The 15,565-nt window shown below is 44.7% G+C and overlaps 1 protein-coding gene across 1 annotated transcript; it reads left to right on the top strand.

Moving 5' to 3' along the window:
* Nucleotides 1–10,775: 10,775 nt before the first annotated feature.
* On the top strand, nt 10,776–13,646 carry LOC147465461 (cytochrome P450 78A9-like). The gene is made up of 2 exons (XM_086511689.1): nt 10,776–12,066; nt 12,272–13,646. Exons 1-2 carry the CDS (start codon nt 10,966–10,968, stop codon nt 12,890–12,892), a joined length of 1,722 nt encoding a protein of 573 aa, XP_086367815.1. The 5' UTR covers nt 10,776–10,965; the 3' UTR covers nt 12,893–13,646.
* Nucleotides 13,647–15,565: the final 1,919 nt, after the last annotated feature.

The raw sequence follows: 15,565 nt of genomic DNA, 5'->3' as shown, positions 1-15,565 counted from the left end.
GGAGATGGGCATGCATTGAAGCTTGGCTCTTGATTGGATTTGCATCACAAAGCTAAGAGCTGTTGGTGTAGTCCTCCCTTCTCACAAGCTTGGAGTAGGTGCTAAGCTTTCCATTAAAGCTTGAGAAGGAGAGAGAGAGTCTTCTTGTTTCACACATGAGCCTGTGTCTGAGTGTGTGAGATAATGACTTAAGAAAATCAGCCCCCTCTCTCTCTTGGTCGACCCCTCATGTTATTTCCTCTTGCTGACACCCCATTGGACCTCTCCAAGCTTAGCCAATAGGATTTCAAGAGCATAAGTGATAGCCTTCTGACATGTGTTCCCCTTTCCCCTTTTGTGAGACTTTAGGTAATTAATTAATGCAACTAAACTCTCATTGGACCCCTTTGTCTCCTGGCCAATAGGAATCAGGCAAGCCATTGGACTGCTAAATGCTCATTGGACCCCTTGGGAGACTGTCCAGTAGTCTTCTAGAGAGCTTAATTCTTGTTGATTATTTTATAAAGTGTTTTTAAATTAAATAAACTAGATTTACTCTAGCGTAATTCTCATTGGTCCACCTCCATGGCCATCCAATAGGATTTGAGTACACCTTGTGGGCATCTAGTCTAGGGAGCTGACATGTGTCCCTCATTCCCTTTGTGTAAAGGAGGCTTGTGTGTGTGTGTGTGTGTGTGTGTGTGTGTGTGTGTGTGTGTGTGTGTGTGTGTGTGTGTCTCATCCCCTACTTGCAAGGCTCGCCCCCTCCTTTGTAGGAGTTGTGAAGACTTTTTTGGTACACGCACTAAGCATCCAATTTAACTAAGCTTTGACCATTGGACACAACCTTTGATTTTTGGAACTTTAGCATTTTGGAAGTCTTAATGGGCTGAACCTTAGGGTCTTTAAAGCCCATTGTTGCATCTTGCTCTTTTGCAGATGCCCCCCCCTTTGGATCCCTATTGTGGCCGGTCTGCCAGCTTAACCAATATTCTGTCTTTTTCTCCCCTGGCACTTCCCCATATTAAATGATCGCTTTAACATAAGAAAATCATTTAGGAAAATTAGACATTAGTTATTATGACAAAAGTGAAATATTAAACATGCCGCCATGAGAACTAAGAATGTCCATCAGGGCGTTTAATCCCTTTCTGCCTGCATACTCGCGCTCGTACGGTGTGGGGTCACGTTGTCAGGAGTTTTTTGGAGCAAGGGATTGCGCATATGTACATACCCATGCATGGTGCATCAAATGAAGAATTGCCCATTTTCCAGAGCCAGGTGGTTACGTGGGGCCCACATGTGTACAGGTAGGACACCATGTACATAGTGCATCGATTTTCATCGTTACTAGTACCATTGTGTTTTTATACAATAAGGAGGAGTTGGTAGCGCGTAAAACTTCTCGAGGAAGCTATCCGCGGGCCGACGACGTGAGGTCAGCAGGTGCGTCAGATGGCATCTAGTGGCGTCAGGAGGGCGAACGAGGTCAATATTTGCACGCGGATGAGGACGGACACAACGTGGGTGTTTTCTTGTGAGAGTTATGCAGAAAGGTCATCATTAGGACCTTTTTTTGGGGCCACTTCACGTGGTGGCGAGGTGCATTATTGGAAAAAAGCTGAGTGCCAGGTGTGCGAATGATACAAAAAGGTGACAACTATGCACTGCGAGGTCAGTTTTTGGCCTGTTCGGGGTCCGTTTGAGGTCATCTAAAAGGCCAAGGGTGCCCAACTAATAAAGCTAAGTGTGGGAACTGAAAAAACTGAGAGAAGACCAGAAAAAACGTGGAGAAGAGAGAAGGAACAGCCGCAGGTGTGTTTTTGCTCATTTTGGAGCCTGTTTTGGCCGTAAACTGCTCATCTGAGGTCGGATTTGAGCACTTTGACATTGTAGTCTGGGGTTTTGGGCCGTTCCGGACGCGATGGCGCTGTCCATTTTTCCAAATTCCTCACTCTTTTTCTGCTGTTTTTCTGTGTAATCTTCTCCGGTGAGTGAAGCTTCTTCTCCAATTTGTGATTGTATCTGGTATCTTTTACCCATATTGTGTGAGTTGTTTGCCCCATTGGTGTTGGCCCAAGCTCATTTGTATCTAAACATCAGAAATTCTCCTCTGTTGAGCTGAGTTTTTTGAGTGTGTGTGTGTGTGTGTGTGTGTGTGTTTGTGTGGAGTGGGCAAGTGGATAGTCTCTCTCCTCTCACTCCAGAGGTGTGTTCCCTGTCTCGGCCAGGTGTGTTGTCTAAGCCGAGTGGTGCCCCATAGTGTGTGTGTGTATCATTCCAAGAGTGTGTGTCGGGTCGTTATAGAGGCGCTGTGTGTGTTTTCATCCCGCTCACAACGTCCTGTCATCGACCACTGTTCAAAAGATACAAAGAATACATTATGTTAGAATTTAAAAGTACAAATAGATGTAACTACCAAACCTAAAGAGCAATGCAAAAACACTTACAAAATTTGGCCTCAAATGATGTCCACCCGCCGCTCCCCAAGTGGTGCGAGCTCCCTGCCTCTACTCGCGCTTTGGCTGCCTCCTTTTGTTGCTTCCACTTATCAAGATTCTCACGCGTTGTTTTCTTCGCATTCTTCTAATCTTCTTTGGCTAGCCAATCTGATATGTTCCACCCATGCTTTATTGCTTTTTTAACCTCTTCAGACGCTTGTGCTTGTAGTATTCGCGCATTGGAACCTTCATCTGGTCTTCATTGAAGTGCTCATCCTGACTTGACATGGGAAACTCGTCATGCAGCATGCTCATGACTCTATCTTTTAATTCATTTGGCACTTCACTCCAGGTGTTTAGTATGTAGTGTCGAAACAACTGAGAGCAAAGACCGCGCATGCACGAGATCACCTTCTTGCCTTCGTCATCCAAGATGATGTCGTCGTTGATGTCGATCGAGTACGGCAAGCCCTTTCGCCTGTGACGCGTGAACCTAGGTGTCTCGGTAGGGGTCTCGAGTGGTGTCTCTAGCGACGTCTCGATGGGGTACAGACGTCACGTGTCTCCACTAGAGACTGGGCCTCGAAGCGAGGAGTGTCGATCGGGGTGACTCCTGGAGGAGTAGCTGGTGGTGTGTAGCCAGGAAGGCCGATAGCCGCATAAAACCTGGCTTAGATGGCGATGTCGTGGCTGGTGTGGGGGCGGGCAAAGAAGGGGAAGATAAAGAGCCTCGTAGAACATGCGGCGGCATCTCCACAGCAACTGTCACCGCCACCACTAGAGTGTCGGTGCCTAGAAGAGTGTGAAGATCGTCTCATCAACACCGAAGCTTTAGAGCGTGCTGAATTCTCCAAAACAGAGGGAGACATTGAAGGAGTGGAATGACGTGATGGTGCTCCAGAACAATGATGGTCCTCGTACCACCTCCTCTGTTGGGGTGACAAAGAAGAAAGAAACTCGTCATTGATACCTGCATTAAACACACAAACATTTAATCTTAATATTGAATGGAGAAGAAAATATAGACAAGTTATAATCTATACTATAGATAATAGGGGGAGGAATTCTTGTGTATAGAGAGAGAGAGAGAGAGAGAGAGAGAGAGAGAGAGAGAGAGAGAGAGAGAGAGAGAGAGAGAGAGAGAGAGAGAGAGAGAGAGAGAGAGAGAGGAAGGACTCATAAAGGGGGAGGGATTCTTGTGTAGAGAGATTCCTGTGGAGAGAGAGAGAGAGAGAGAGAGAGAGAGAGAGAGAAAGAGAGGACTCATAAAGGGGGAGGGATTCCTGAGACAAGGAGTTCAAGCCGGCTTCAAATTAAACCTTAGCGAATAGCGATGCACGCTTCCTGCTTCTTCACTAGAAGAGCAAGATGTGAACAAGAAGATGCACCTGAATGGTTAGCATGGTAGTAGGAAAGTGTTTCTCAAAACATGCACACAACTTTCGCAGTGTTTAGTTTGGCAAATGGTATGGAGTCTACATTGATCTCCTTTTGTGAGATCCATTGCACCAACTTCACAAGTTTGTAGATTGTGTTATGGACATGAGGAGACAAACATCCCTCAATGGGCACAGGTAAAATAAACTGCAAAACACGTCTAGAAATGATATTAAAGTCCTCACACAATTTGTTACACAATTCCCACTATGATATATTCCACTTCAGACATACCTGACACATTTTATGCCAGTCGTGTGACTTCAAACCAGTAAGATTCCCTTCTTTAGTGCAACACGTTTGGAGCGAGTGCATTTCGCCAGTGGGGGTCTGCACATATCAAATGGTCTCTTTTACTTTGCGTTCTTGGGCTCCTGTCAAAATCCATGGTGATTTAGGGAGTTTTATTGATCCAAAGGGTGTTGTCTGCGGCCAATATTGATCCATACGCGTACAATCCACATTTCTAAGGTCAACTCTGGATCCCAAAGTATCTTTCTTACCTGCAGTCGTTACGACAAGTGTGAATCTAATTGTAACCCATCCCCAAGTTTTGCAATATCTTTTTTGCTTCCTCTCTGGAATCTGGCATCACATTATCAGCTGCACTATGTGCTTTTTGAGCAATCTACATAGCGAAAAAAATGTGGTACACTTGTGTAAATAATCTATCAGATCATTATATATCTAGAGTTTTTTATTGAAGTAAACACATTGTAATAGATCACCTAAAAAGCGTTGTGACGCTAGTGTCACTCCATCCAAACTTTGCCTGCATGTTGAGAAGAACCACGAGCGCCTTCAATCTAGACACACGTACTCCATCGTACAATGGCGTATCGGCTTCACTTTTCATATCATCATAGATAAGCCTTTTTGAATCCATGATCGTCTCGATCATTTCATCGATTTTGGGCTCAAACATTGCCTTGTTGGGAGGTCTGCATGATCATCCTCCGAGCTGTCAGAGGCTACATCTTGTGGCCTCACGTATGCTGCTTGACCAAAGCGCCTGCGAACACGTCTATTGAGTTGCAAGATTGCTGCCTGGTGGCCAGTGTCAGAGTCCAACGAGTTAAAATTGGCAACAACTCGATCTATAATAGATGGATCAAACTCGCCAAATTCGTGAACGTGTTGCAAAGACACGCGTCTTATCCATCGCACAACATGTTTGCATTGATTACAAGGACATAAGATCCTTGTTGAGAGATAGGTGTTTCGGTTGGATGGTCCCAAGATTGAGTTGCAAGATTGCTGCCTGGTGGCCAGTGTCAGAGTCCAACGAGTTATAATTGGCAACAACTCGATCTATAATAGATGGATCAAACTCGCCAAATTCGTGAACGTGTTGCAAAGACACGCGTCTTATCCATTGCACAACATGTTTGCATTGATTACAAGGACATAAGATCCTTGTTGAGAGATAGGTGTTTCGGTTGGATGGTCCCACATTGTCGTCACTACTCATAATGAATGTAAAAACCTTATAACATGGACATAAATTTAATCTTCTATTGGCATCCTTCGTCTTATCTCTCTCTCTCTCTCTCTCTCTCTCTCTCTCTCTCTCTCTCTCTCTCTCTCTCTCTCTCTCTCTCTCTCTCTCTCTTTGTTCACACTGTAAACTACCTCACATTCTCTAGTCACGTCCGATCCCCACACACCTCGGTCTAGAGGTGCACGGAGATCAAAACCACCGGGTTATAAACTCGTCTTTATTGGTCAATGCCTATATTTGTGGGTACGAGAAATCTACACACCCACGTCTACATGACAGTGCATGTAGTGGACAAAACCCCTTTGCCTCTTCTCTAGTTGTAGCAATTTACAGCATCTTAACATCTCTTCACAGTTCGAGGGATTACTTAGCAAATTACATGTTGGCCTCCAATCTGAGTATCATGCTGTTGAAAGCTTTCCAACTTAAGGTCGCATCTGCAGAGAGGAAGAGAGGGATCATTGTTCGCCTCACTCTATTTTTTTTTCGTAATCCCAAAGGTAGACTTTAATATAAAAACTAAATCCAAAATCTAATGTTAAATCTAACCTAATTGAACATATGTGATTCTGAGCTAATTGAACATGGTTAGTGGTTGAGTTAATAGGTGTCAGATTCTGATGGGAATATACATACTGTTGTGTACCTAGTGTTTGCTCTTTGGGCAAAGCCTTCATTGACCAATGACATGCCCTAAAATCTAACATAAATCTAAGCTAGTTTAATGTTAAATCTAACATAAATCTAGATCTAATCTAATCTTAAACTCATCCTAAACCTAAATCTAATCTAATCTTAAATCTAACCTAGACCTAAATGTAATCTAACTTAAATCTACGCTATGACGGTCGCTATAGTATTTGTTGCATAGCGACGCCGTTGATTTTAACATTTGAGAGTCGCACTGCTAGCGTCGCTAATACGAAGAACCTCTTGTAGTGAGTGTCGAGCAACCACACGTCCCACTTGGGTGGCATGGGCAAGAGCGGCTTCATGGCCACTTTTGTAGTAGATATTTATAGATTTTCATAGCTTATCTTTTAAAATAATGTGAATAAGAACAACCCTAAAATTTGCATCTTTTTTTAACAGACCAAAGATTATGTTCAACCTCCAACTCTAGCCAAAGATTGAGATGGTGACATACCAGGGATACAGAGCCTTGTAGTACATCTTTCCACCAGCACACCCTTTTGTGAGTAATATTTGTAACTTTGAGTTATCTTTTTAAAATGATTTTTTTATTAGTTTTTAATTGTCAATCGATTTAATTTAACTTTTATGAATGCAAGAGGTTAACGACGAGAGAAATGTTGAGCTTGTTGCGAGAGATGAGGAGGAGGAGGGGAGGAGGATAGAAGAGCAACACACACCTTGCATCGTCTTCACGATAGGAGGATCGTGAGGACCGTGCAGATGAGTCCGATATTGACATAGATAGATGATCATGTTTGGGTATTGACATTGTATATATACATAGTGATGATTTATATATTCAATTTGCTTCAGTCAGTTTTAGTCTACTTGTATAATATTGTTAAGTTTCTTCATTCATATTCAATTTGTTTCAACCGTTTTTGTTTGATCGCATAGTGTCAAGGAAGAAAAGAACATCTGTGATCATTCATACTTTCAATTTTGTGTTTGCATAAATTCACTGGTTGTTCCTTTTGTTGTAGTGTATGTGGAACGCTCCACTTTTCGCTTCAAATCTTGGAGAGTCTAGAGAGAGAGAGAGAGAGAGAGAGAGAGAGAGAGAGAGCCTTGGTAGTTAAGCTTTAGAATGGGAGTCCGACCACCAATTTTTTGTTTAAAAAAATAGAATAGCGTCGCTAAAGCGACACATTTAATATAACGTCGCTTAAATAACGTAACAAAAATGGTTAATGTTTACATCGCTTAAGCGATGATGGATGTTGCTTAAGTGACATCTAATTACGTCGCTTAAGCGACGTTCCTGTAGCGATGCGGATAGCAACGTTGTTTTCATCGCTTATGCAATGCTAAAAAGTGTCCCTAGAAACAAAGCAACCTAGTAGTGAATACAAATTAACATTTATGCTCTAGCCAATAATTTCATGTGGGGAGGAGATAATAGCCACCACAAAACACCCAAGGTCTCCTAGGCCACTTGTCAACTGCCTAAAGTTAAAGGTGGACTTGGCATTCTCAACCTAGATCTTTTAGCTACTCGGATGGCAACAAAATGGATTATGAGAGCTTCCAGCTCTACTGATTACTGGGCTCTTCTTATCAAGAGGGATTGTACTAAGTTCAAATTGCAAAATTATAAAGCATGGATCAATATGGACTATAGAAATATAATTATCTCTCCTCTCCCTATCATACCTTCTGGCTCTTCTGTTGTATACAGGTTACGAACAGCTTGGAACACTGTCAAAGGATCATGATCTCATATAAATATTTCAAGCATAACTTTTTTTGTTTCATCTGATTCCCCTTGGACATGCTATTTTGCCGTTCATTACAAATTGCAGCTTGGATTTAGAGCACACAAGTGCTTTACAACAGACATCAAATCATGGGGAGGTCTGGTTCTCAACAAGAGGCTGAACAATGAAGCCGAACTGCTAGAAGAATTCAACATCAGTATGAGTAATGGTAGATGGATAGAACAAAGGAGTTGCTTTCCAAAGTTAAAGTAACTCACAAGTCCACCTTGAGGCACAACACTCTGCACTACTTTACTTCTGAGATATTCACACAATCCAAGGTGATGGATGGACTAGAGGATAGCATGAAGAAGAAGTTGAATAGAAAATGGAAAGTCCAATGGAGCTGCAAGCAGTGGGAATATAGGTTCATCTAAGCCTACCCACTGGCTAGTAAACGCAATTATCTCTTTGGCTCATCATGCACCAAAGAGTATGGTGTATTCAGAGAGCTCTACAGATCAAAGTCAGCAATGGAATTTGTCAGAGATGCAAATCTACTGTAGAAGATTGTCCTCACCTCTTCTACTCTTGTCATTCTTACCAACCACAGTAATGGACATGCTGAGGAAGGTCCACATTCAAGTCTCTTCATCAGACATGTTAGTTTAGGACTTGATGATGGGCCAATGTAAAGGTCTAAATATTCTCTTATGGAATATTTGGAGGGGACTTATCCTGTGGTATGTATGGCTCCAAAGGAATTGCATTCTCTTCAGGGGCACTACCCCTTCCCCCCCCTTCCCAAATCGTGGCAACCACAGTTTTAACAGTCTATCTAAAGAATGTCAATAACAGTCCTCTAATTCAATCCATAAAGTTATCAAGCAGCACCCCATACATCTCTCATTATAAACATAAAATTGAAGAATTTTCTTTCATATTATTTGATTGTCTAGCCACTATTTATTAGCAAATCGTTGAGAAAAGCAAGAGAACATACCGATTGGCCTCCCTTGTGCACAAGCAAGGTCTTTCAACGATGAAGAGCGAATGTGAAGAGAATTGCTGCTATTTTTAGGCAAAGATGGTGATCCCTATTACCAAAGTTCTATTCTATATCAAGGTTAAGGATGTGGGACCTCATTTTGACCTAGCCTCATTTTCTTTGGGGCTTATCCACCCCCTTCCTGTGGGTCTGGGTTTGTCTTGTTTCTTTCTTTACAACTTAATCTAATTTAACCTTCTAAAAAAAATGTTTACACTCAGAGGTTCACCATTTAGTACCCCCTATATAACATGGGTTCGCGGGGTATTAAAAAAACTCATCTTTTAATATATCTGAATGAATAAAATGACCCCTTATTTCATGATTTTTTTTCAAAATTGAATATAAAAACCTCTTATTTTAATGGACCTCTGTTAAATGGCTAAATTTTTTGTATTTGAAAACCCCTCCTTTCGAACTCACGTTATACATTAACATGATTACATAGTGCACCCCCCGAGTGTTTACTTTATAGGTTTTTGTTTGGTCATTGGGGACGCCAAAAGGCACTTGCCCGTGTGGTTAGGCCATTGCTTTGCCACAACCATCAAAGTTTCGAATTCGAATCGAAGGGCCACTGGCACATGCACCTTTTGCTTGACGTCCAATCTCCTCGAGATTCATACACACTTGACCACCATAGATCCCGTCATGGGGTCTTCATTAAAGACCCCATGCCCTTTAGCGTTGCGGCCCCTTGCAGCCCTCGCACGCCTCAAGACTAAGTGGCACGGGCATGGGAGGGTGGGATCTACGGCCGGGGGATTGTGGGCCATAGGTCCCACTGTTGGCGCCGAAAATAATCTAGGGTACCCTAGATTACTTTTTATAATTCTAGGGTACCTTAGATTACTTTCGGCTGTCGCCCTTGTGCATACATGTTTCAAGTAAAGTAGGGCCCTCACTTTTCACAATGCGCGCATGGCATAGTGGTTAGGATATCCGCCTCTCGTGGATGAGGTCACGGGTTCAAAACTCACGCCCGCCAAAGTGGGTTCCCTAGATTACTTTCAAAACTCGGGTATCCTAAATTACTTTTTACAAAAGTAATCTAAGGTACCCGCATTCGAGTTCTACGACCCACAATCCCCCAACCGTAGATCCCACCCTCCCATGTTTGTGCCACTTAATCTTGACGCCTCGCACGGGCACGTATGAAAGTCCCCTGACTCTAACTAGCGAGGACAGAGCATCAAACAAGTTGATTCAATCATTGGGCAGAATCCGTTGGCCAAAGTTCTTTTGTAATAAATAATTTCACCGCTTTTACAACACAAAACTTGCCTTTTCTTTTTTTAAGTTATTTATATAATGGAACTATGGAAGTGAACGGGAAAACTTGAGAAATATAGGGGCAAAGGCGGCGTTGTACTGTACTGTCACAAGAGGCAAACGAGAGAGTGTGTGGGGGAGAGAGTGTGCCCCAAACCTGGCAAAGGCGGCTGAGATAACAGTCGAAGCGAGTCAAGCTGGACTCTGCAGTAAGAGAGAGAGAGAGAGAGAGAGAGAGACGGTAGAGAGAGAATGACAGACGCAGACTGCGTGTACTGTAAATGGAGGCTTTGAGTCTTGGAGGCTGGAGCTTTTGATGAGAGAGAGAGAGAGAGAGAGAGAGAGAGAGAGCGCTGAATCAGTAACTGATGGATCTAAAGATTATAGGCTAGCTCATCCTTGAAAAAGGGACGAGCGCAGTCTTCTCGTCAGAATAGAGACGAGGGGGGTAGAGAGAGGAGAGAGGCTGCAGTGCTGCAGAGTCCAGACTCGCGAGAGAGAAAGATATGAACTGCAGAAGATAGGGCCGCCTTAATGAAGAGAGAGGAGAGAGGACGAGAGATCCTACGAGAAGGGAATGTAAAATTTAAAGAGGCTAGTAGGCTGCGCGCACAGCGGGCAATGCAAAGGTGGCACGTGTGGCTTACTACAAATGCACCTTGCGGCGCGAGGTGAAATTCATTCTCATACACCGCTCCCTCACTCTTGCCACTGCGAGTTCGCCTCTCTCCAGTCCTCCCTAGCCTTCTAATTACTGCAGCTGCCTCAGATAACTGCTCGTCTCTCTCTCTCTCTCTCTCTCTCTCTCTTCCCCCCTTAAGCTGGCCCGTCCTCTCTGATCAGCTCAGCTCGCCATAGACGCCTGCGGCTGAGCTCGAACCCCGTCCACCGTCAATGGCTACCACCTCTGCTTCAGCTCCGACTCCTGCACTTACCTTCAGCGAGCCGGGCATCTGGGCGCTCTATGCCGTCATCAGTGCCTCCACAATCAGCTCCACCTTCGCTGGCGATCAACTCAATAGTGGTGCTCGCAGCTTACTCAATCTGCTTCTGATCGTGTGTGCAATCGCATGTTTAAGCATCGCCATTGCTCTGACCAGGTGGGCAAGCCCTGGTGGACCTGCTTGGGGCCGCCTCGCACGCGGAGGCCCCGTTGCTGCCACCGCAAAGCCTATTCCTGGCCCACATGGTATTCCCATCCTTGGAAGCCTGCTGAGTCTTGGACCCCTAGCCCACAGGACCCTCGCCAGTCTGTCCCAGAAATACAATGCTCTCCCTCTGCTTGCCCTAAGCCTTGCCAACACTCGGGTCATTGTTGCTAGCCTTCCTTCTTCTGCCAAGGAGATACTTACAAGCTCTTGCTTTGCCGATCGCCCCGTCAAGCAGTCTGCCAGACGACTTCTCTTCGACCGTGCCATTGGCTTTGCGCCTTATGGTGACTACTGGCGCAAGCTTAGAAGGATTGCTGCAAGTCACCTTTTTTCTCCGAAGAGGATTGCGGAGCATGAAGTTCATCGTCAAGCTGAAGTTGGATGTGTTATTGATGCCATTGCCGGACATTTACATGGCTCAAATGCACTGAGCGGTGGTGTTTCAAGCATCGAGCTTCGTCCTCTGCTTCAACAAGCGTCTGTTAACAATGTCATGGTCAGTGTGTTTGGCAAAAGGTATGGTTTTGATGTTGATGAAGCGAAAGAAGGCAAGGAGCTGCAGGCGATGGTGAGGGAAGGGTTTGAGCTACTGGGGGCATTCAATCTAGCAGACCACATGCCTGCTCTGGGTACTTTTGATTCACAATGCATTAAGCAGAGGTGCGATGCCCTTGTGCCACGGGTGTATGCATTTGTCTCTAAGATAATAAGTGAACATCGACAAGCTCGCAGTACAATGATGGAGGATGAGGTTTTGAGCGAAAAGTCTGACTTTGTTCATGTACTACTTGGCATGCAAGCTGAGGAGGGGCTGTCTGACGCAGACATCATTGCCATTCTCTGGGTATTCATCGATCTCTTGTCACATTTATGCCATTGGTGACTGAGGTGTTGTATTTTTTATAAGTAAATTGTTATGTTAGTGACCATGCTGCAATGTGATTGCCGTCGGATGACTGCACAATTGTTCTTGACATTGTAGTGGTGTAAATGCAGCTTCGGTTGCAGAACATCATTGAAGCTAACAACTAATTTATATCGTCTTGCAGGAAATGATCTTCAGAGGCACCGATAGTGTCGCAATTCTACTTGAGTGGGTGTTAGCGGAGCTTGTTCTGCACCCTGAAGTCCAAGAGAAAATAGCATTAGAGATTACTAGCATTGTTGGTGATGGCAATGTAGTGCGCGATGCTGACATTCCCAAGCTACCTTATTTGCAAGCCACTGTGTACGAAACTTTGCGGCTACACCCGCCTGGCCCTCTTCTCTCTTGGGCCAGACTAGCTATCCATGATGTTGAAATTGCTGGGCATCATGTCCCAGCTGGCACAACTGCCATGGTGAATATGTGGGCAATCTCGCACGACGCCTCTATCTGGTCTGACCCTCTAGCATTCACACCCGAGCGGTTCTTGGATGCGTATGGTGCTGGCCCGAATTTTGATGTGAGGGGCAGTGACTTGAGGCTGGCTCCATTCGGTGCGGGAAGGCGGGTTTGTCCTGGGCGAGCTATGGGCTTAGCCACAGTGAATCTATGGCTAGCTCGTCTGGTGCAGCAATTTATGTTCACATCTGACCCGGTGCATGAGGTGGACCTGTCGGAGGTCCTCAAGCTTTCATGTGAGATGAGGACTCCTTTGTGTGCGAAGGTGTCGGAGCGGTGGTCATGAGCAATGAAAGTCGGACGAGTAGGTGTTTTCAGTACAAAGACGGCGGTCGGACCCGTCGGAGTGGTGTTCGGCTTGCCATACAGAATGCTACATTTTTTAGGAGTGCGATACAGGGCTGGCCGGTCGGTATAGTGGTCGGTCGGTCGACCGATGGATTCTCAAGTTTTGACAATTGCTAGCCTACGTAGTCAGGACAGATAACAATCCTCCCAAACTTACTTACCAGAAGATTTAGAAACACATTTTTGTAATGCTTTTTGGGTCCGGTTCCCCCTTTCATCAAATGCAGGGGAACGGTCAATTGTACCAATTTTCATACCTAACATAGCGAATGCCAAAATTTTGCTATATCTACAAGAATATGAGCATTGAGAATTCCCCTTTTTTGTGTAAATAACGCTGAGCGTACTTTTCTTTCTGTCCGGTGGCTTTTATGCTAGTCATAAGAAAAATCACATCCCAATTTCCCAACCCAGCATGTGGGTGCCCTAACCACTTTCTAGCTAGTGGTTTGTACTTCCAAGCAAAAAACCTCTTCCTATTTGGGTCAATTCCCTAGGAAGCATACTTAACCAATGCATTAAAGACCTAATTCTACAATCTACATGCTTCTAATTTCGTAGCTTTTGTATGGATTTCCAATCAACATCCCGAACATACTCCTTCAACTGCTAGGCTGTCACCCTTTCCACCTTCAGAGCTGTGGAATCTTGAAAGATTCCTTCTCCGTTCTCCCCTTCAACAAGAAATATTTCAAAGCCATCTTTTGAGACCCAACACTCCATTGAGACATGTCATCGGGAACAAAGATTAACATTTGATGTGCTAATCAAGTCGTCCGTTGTGCTTGCATGCCCAATCAACGTTGCTTCCTTCATTGAAAGCGCAATTCTCCAACGTCCACCCTTGTGCAATTGTCCACCTCGTTTCCTTGACTCGCAATGGCCGCTTGGCCTGTCACTTGTCCTGCGACATGTGCCCTCATGGACTTCCTTGCCATCTCCCCCGTCTCTGCCTTTGTATCTTGCCTCACACGCCACCTACCTTTGCCCTCTCCATTCCCTTAGCAGCTTTCATTTGCCAACTTTCTTCAGCGTCTTGCTTGCTAGGTTCCCCTTTTAAAAAAAGGGTTTCAGAATCGTACTCATACCATACTACTTGTTTCCAAGCAAACGGTGAAATTGCTCAAACCTCGACCTTACCTTGAAGAATATCAACAAAAAATGTGTCATTTGTTGTGAAATTAACGATCTCCTCTATGTTTGGAATGAATTTTGCTTGTTGCTTTTGATACATTGCGTTCCTAAAATGGCAAAGCCAGAGAATGTGTACGTATCTAGTAAGTGATATTAAGAGGAATCTTCAAGTGCTTTTGGGGTTAAGAAGGAAAAGGGAAGGACTTGGACGCGCAAACGAAAGAGGAGGGATAGCCTTGTGTCCTAGAACTTAGAAGGTAGCAATAACTATATGTACTTTAATGCATGCTTGCTGAGAATGCCGTGCAGCACTATGGCCACCTAGCTGCACTTGAAGAAGCAATTGAAAAATGAAGTATTGCTTGTTCATGTATCCAGGGTCCCGCGTGCGGTATTTGCTCCGATAGGGTGGGCCTTTCATGGTGTGTAGCACATGCAACCTCGACACTCATGCAAGCAAACACCACACGCATTCATCAGTTCTACAGTCTGGTACTACATGCACAGGAACATTTATAAATATTCTCATGTGAGTCTTTTTCAATGTTTTTCTTACAATGCATAACATCATGAGCTTCTGCTCGACAGGCACCACATACCTAGCTATAGCTATGTACGATTGGGGGCAAGGGACCATTGGCCCCCCCAATCGGGTCGACGGTCCCTGCCCCCAATCGTACCTAGCTAGCTATGCGGTGCCTCTCTCATAGAAGCTCATTATGTTGAGGTAAGTCACAATGTGGGAATTATTGTGAGAATTTTTGTCCAAAACTTCTTGTGACAGCTACGTCAGCTGCTGTTGGGCTCCAGATCAATGTCAGGCTAGCCTACCTTCAGAATTCTCGCCAAGTTCCAACTGTAGTGTGGAATGCTTGGTAGACCTACACAAGTCGTTGGGCTTGCCGATCGAGGGAAGCTCATCTGGATGAAACAGTGGTGTCGGACATTGATGGATGACGACAATGCGCCATTGGGGAGATGAATCGACAGCCTGTGAATGCTTCTATAAATAAATTAGTGTGCAATTTGTGAGCAGTGCCGTCATTGTCAGCATGTCTTATGGTAGAATACCGGGCATCCACCTGCCAAAGTTCGAGTCGGGAGTCAAAGTTCTAAGGGATCCACATTTCGAGAGGCCTGAGCGTGGAGATATTAAAATGGAGAACCGCTGGAGAAAAATTTAAAAAATGCGTTTTAGAAGCAAAAGGAAAAGCTTTGCACTGGAAGGAAAAGAGAACGGAGAGGGACTGCGTGGCGAGGAGTGGGCGGAGCCAAACGGTGGGCATAGGCGTGGGAAAAGTCAAGGCAGTCGTCGTCGTTCAGTAGGGAGTCGGGAGAAGGAGAAGGCACTAGTAGGGGCTATGAGGGGATGCTGCGGAGTGTAGCAAAAGTTTATATTCTGAGAAAAAGAAATTGCAAGAGTGCTTGTGTTGCTGGTCCATGGCCTCGATTCTGGTCCGTCATTTTGGATGGGAAG

This window comes from Adiantum capillus-veneris, chromosome 1 (genome assembly GCF_014529385.1).
Source record: "Adiantum capillus-veneris isolate H3 chromosome 1, ASM1452938v2, whole genome shotgun sequence".
In the NCBI taxonomy this organism is placed as follows: domain Eukaryota; kingdom Viridiplantae; phylum Streptophyta; class Polypodiopsida; order Polypodiales; family Pteridaceae; genus Adiantum; species Adiantum capillus-veneris.
Note: the sequence above shows the minus strand (reverse complement) of the source record. Positions and strands in the feature narration are given on the sequence as shown.

Bases quoted from the DNA above. Each gene is read 5' to 3' on its own strand.
- LOC147465461 (XM_086511689.1), top strand. From the start codon at position 10,966: ATGGCTACCACCTCTGCTTCAGCTCCGACTCCTGCACTTACCTTCAGC. The intron at 12,067-12,271 runs GTATTCATCGAT...ATCGTCTTGCAG, and splicing joins ACATCATTGCCATTCTCTGG to GAAATGATCTTCAGAGGCAC.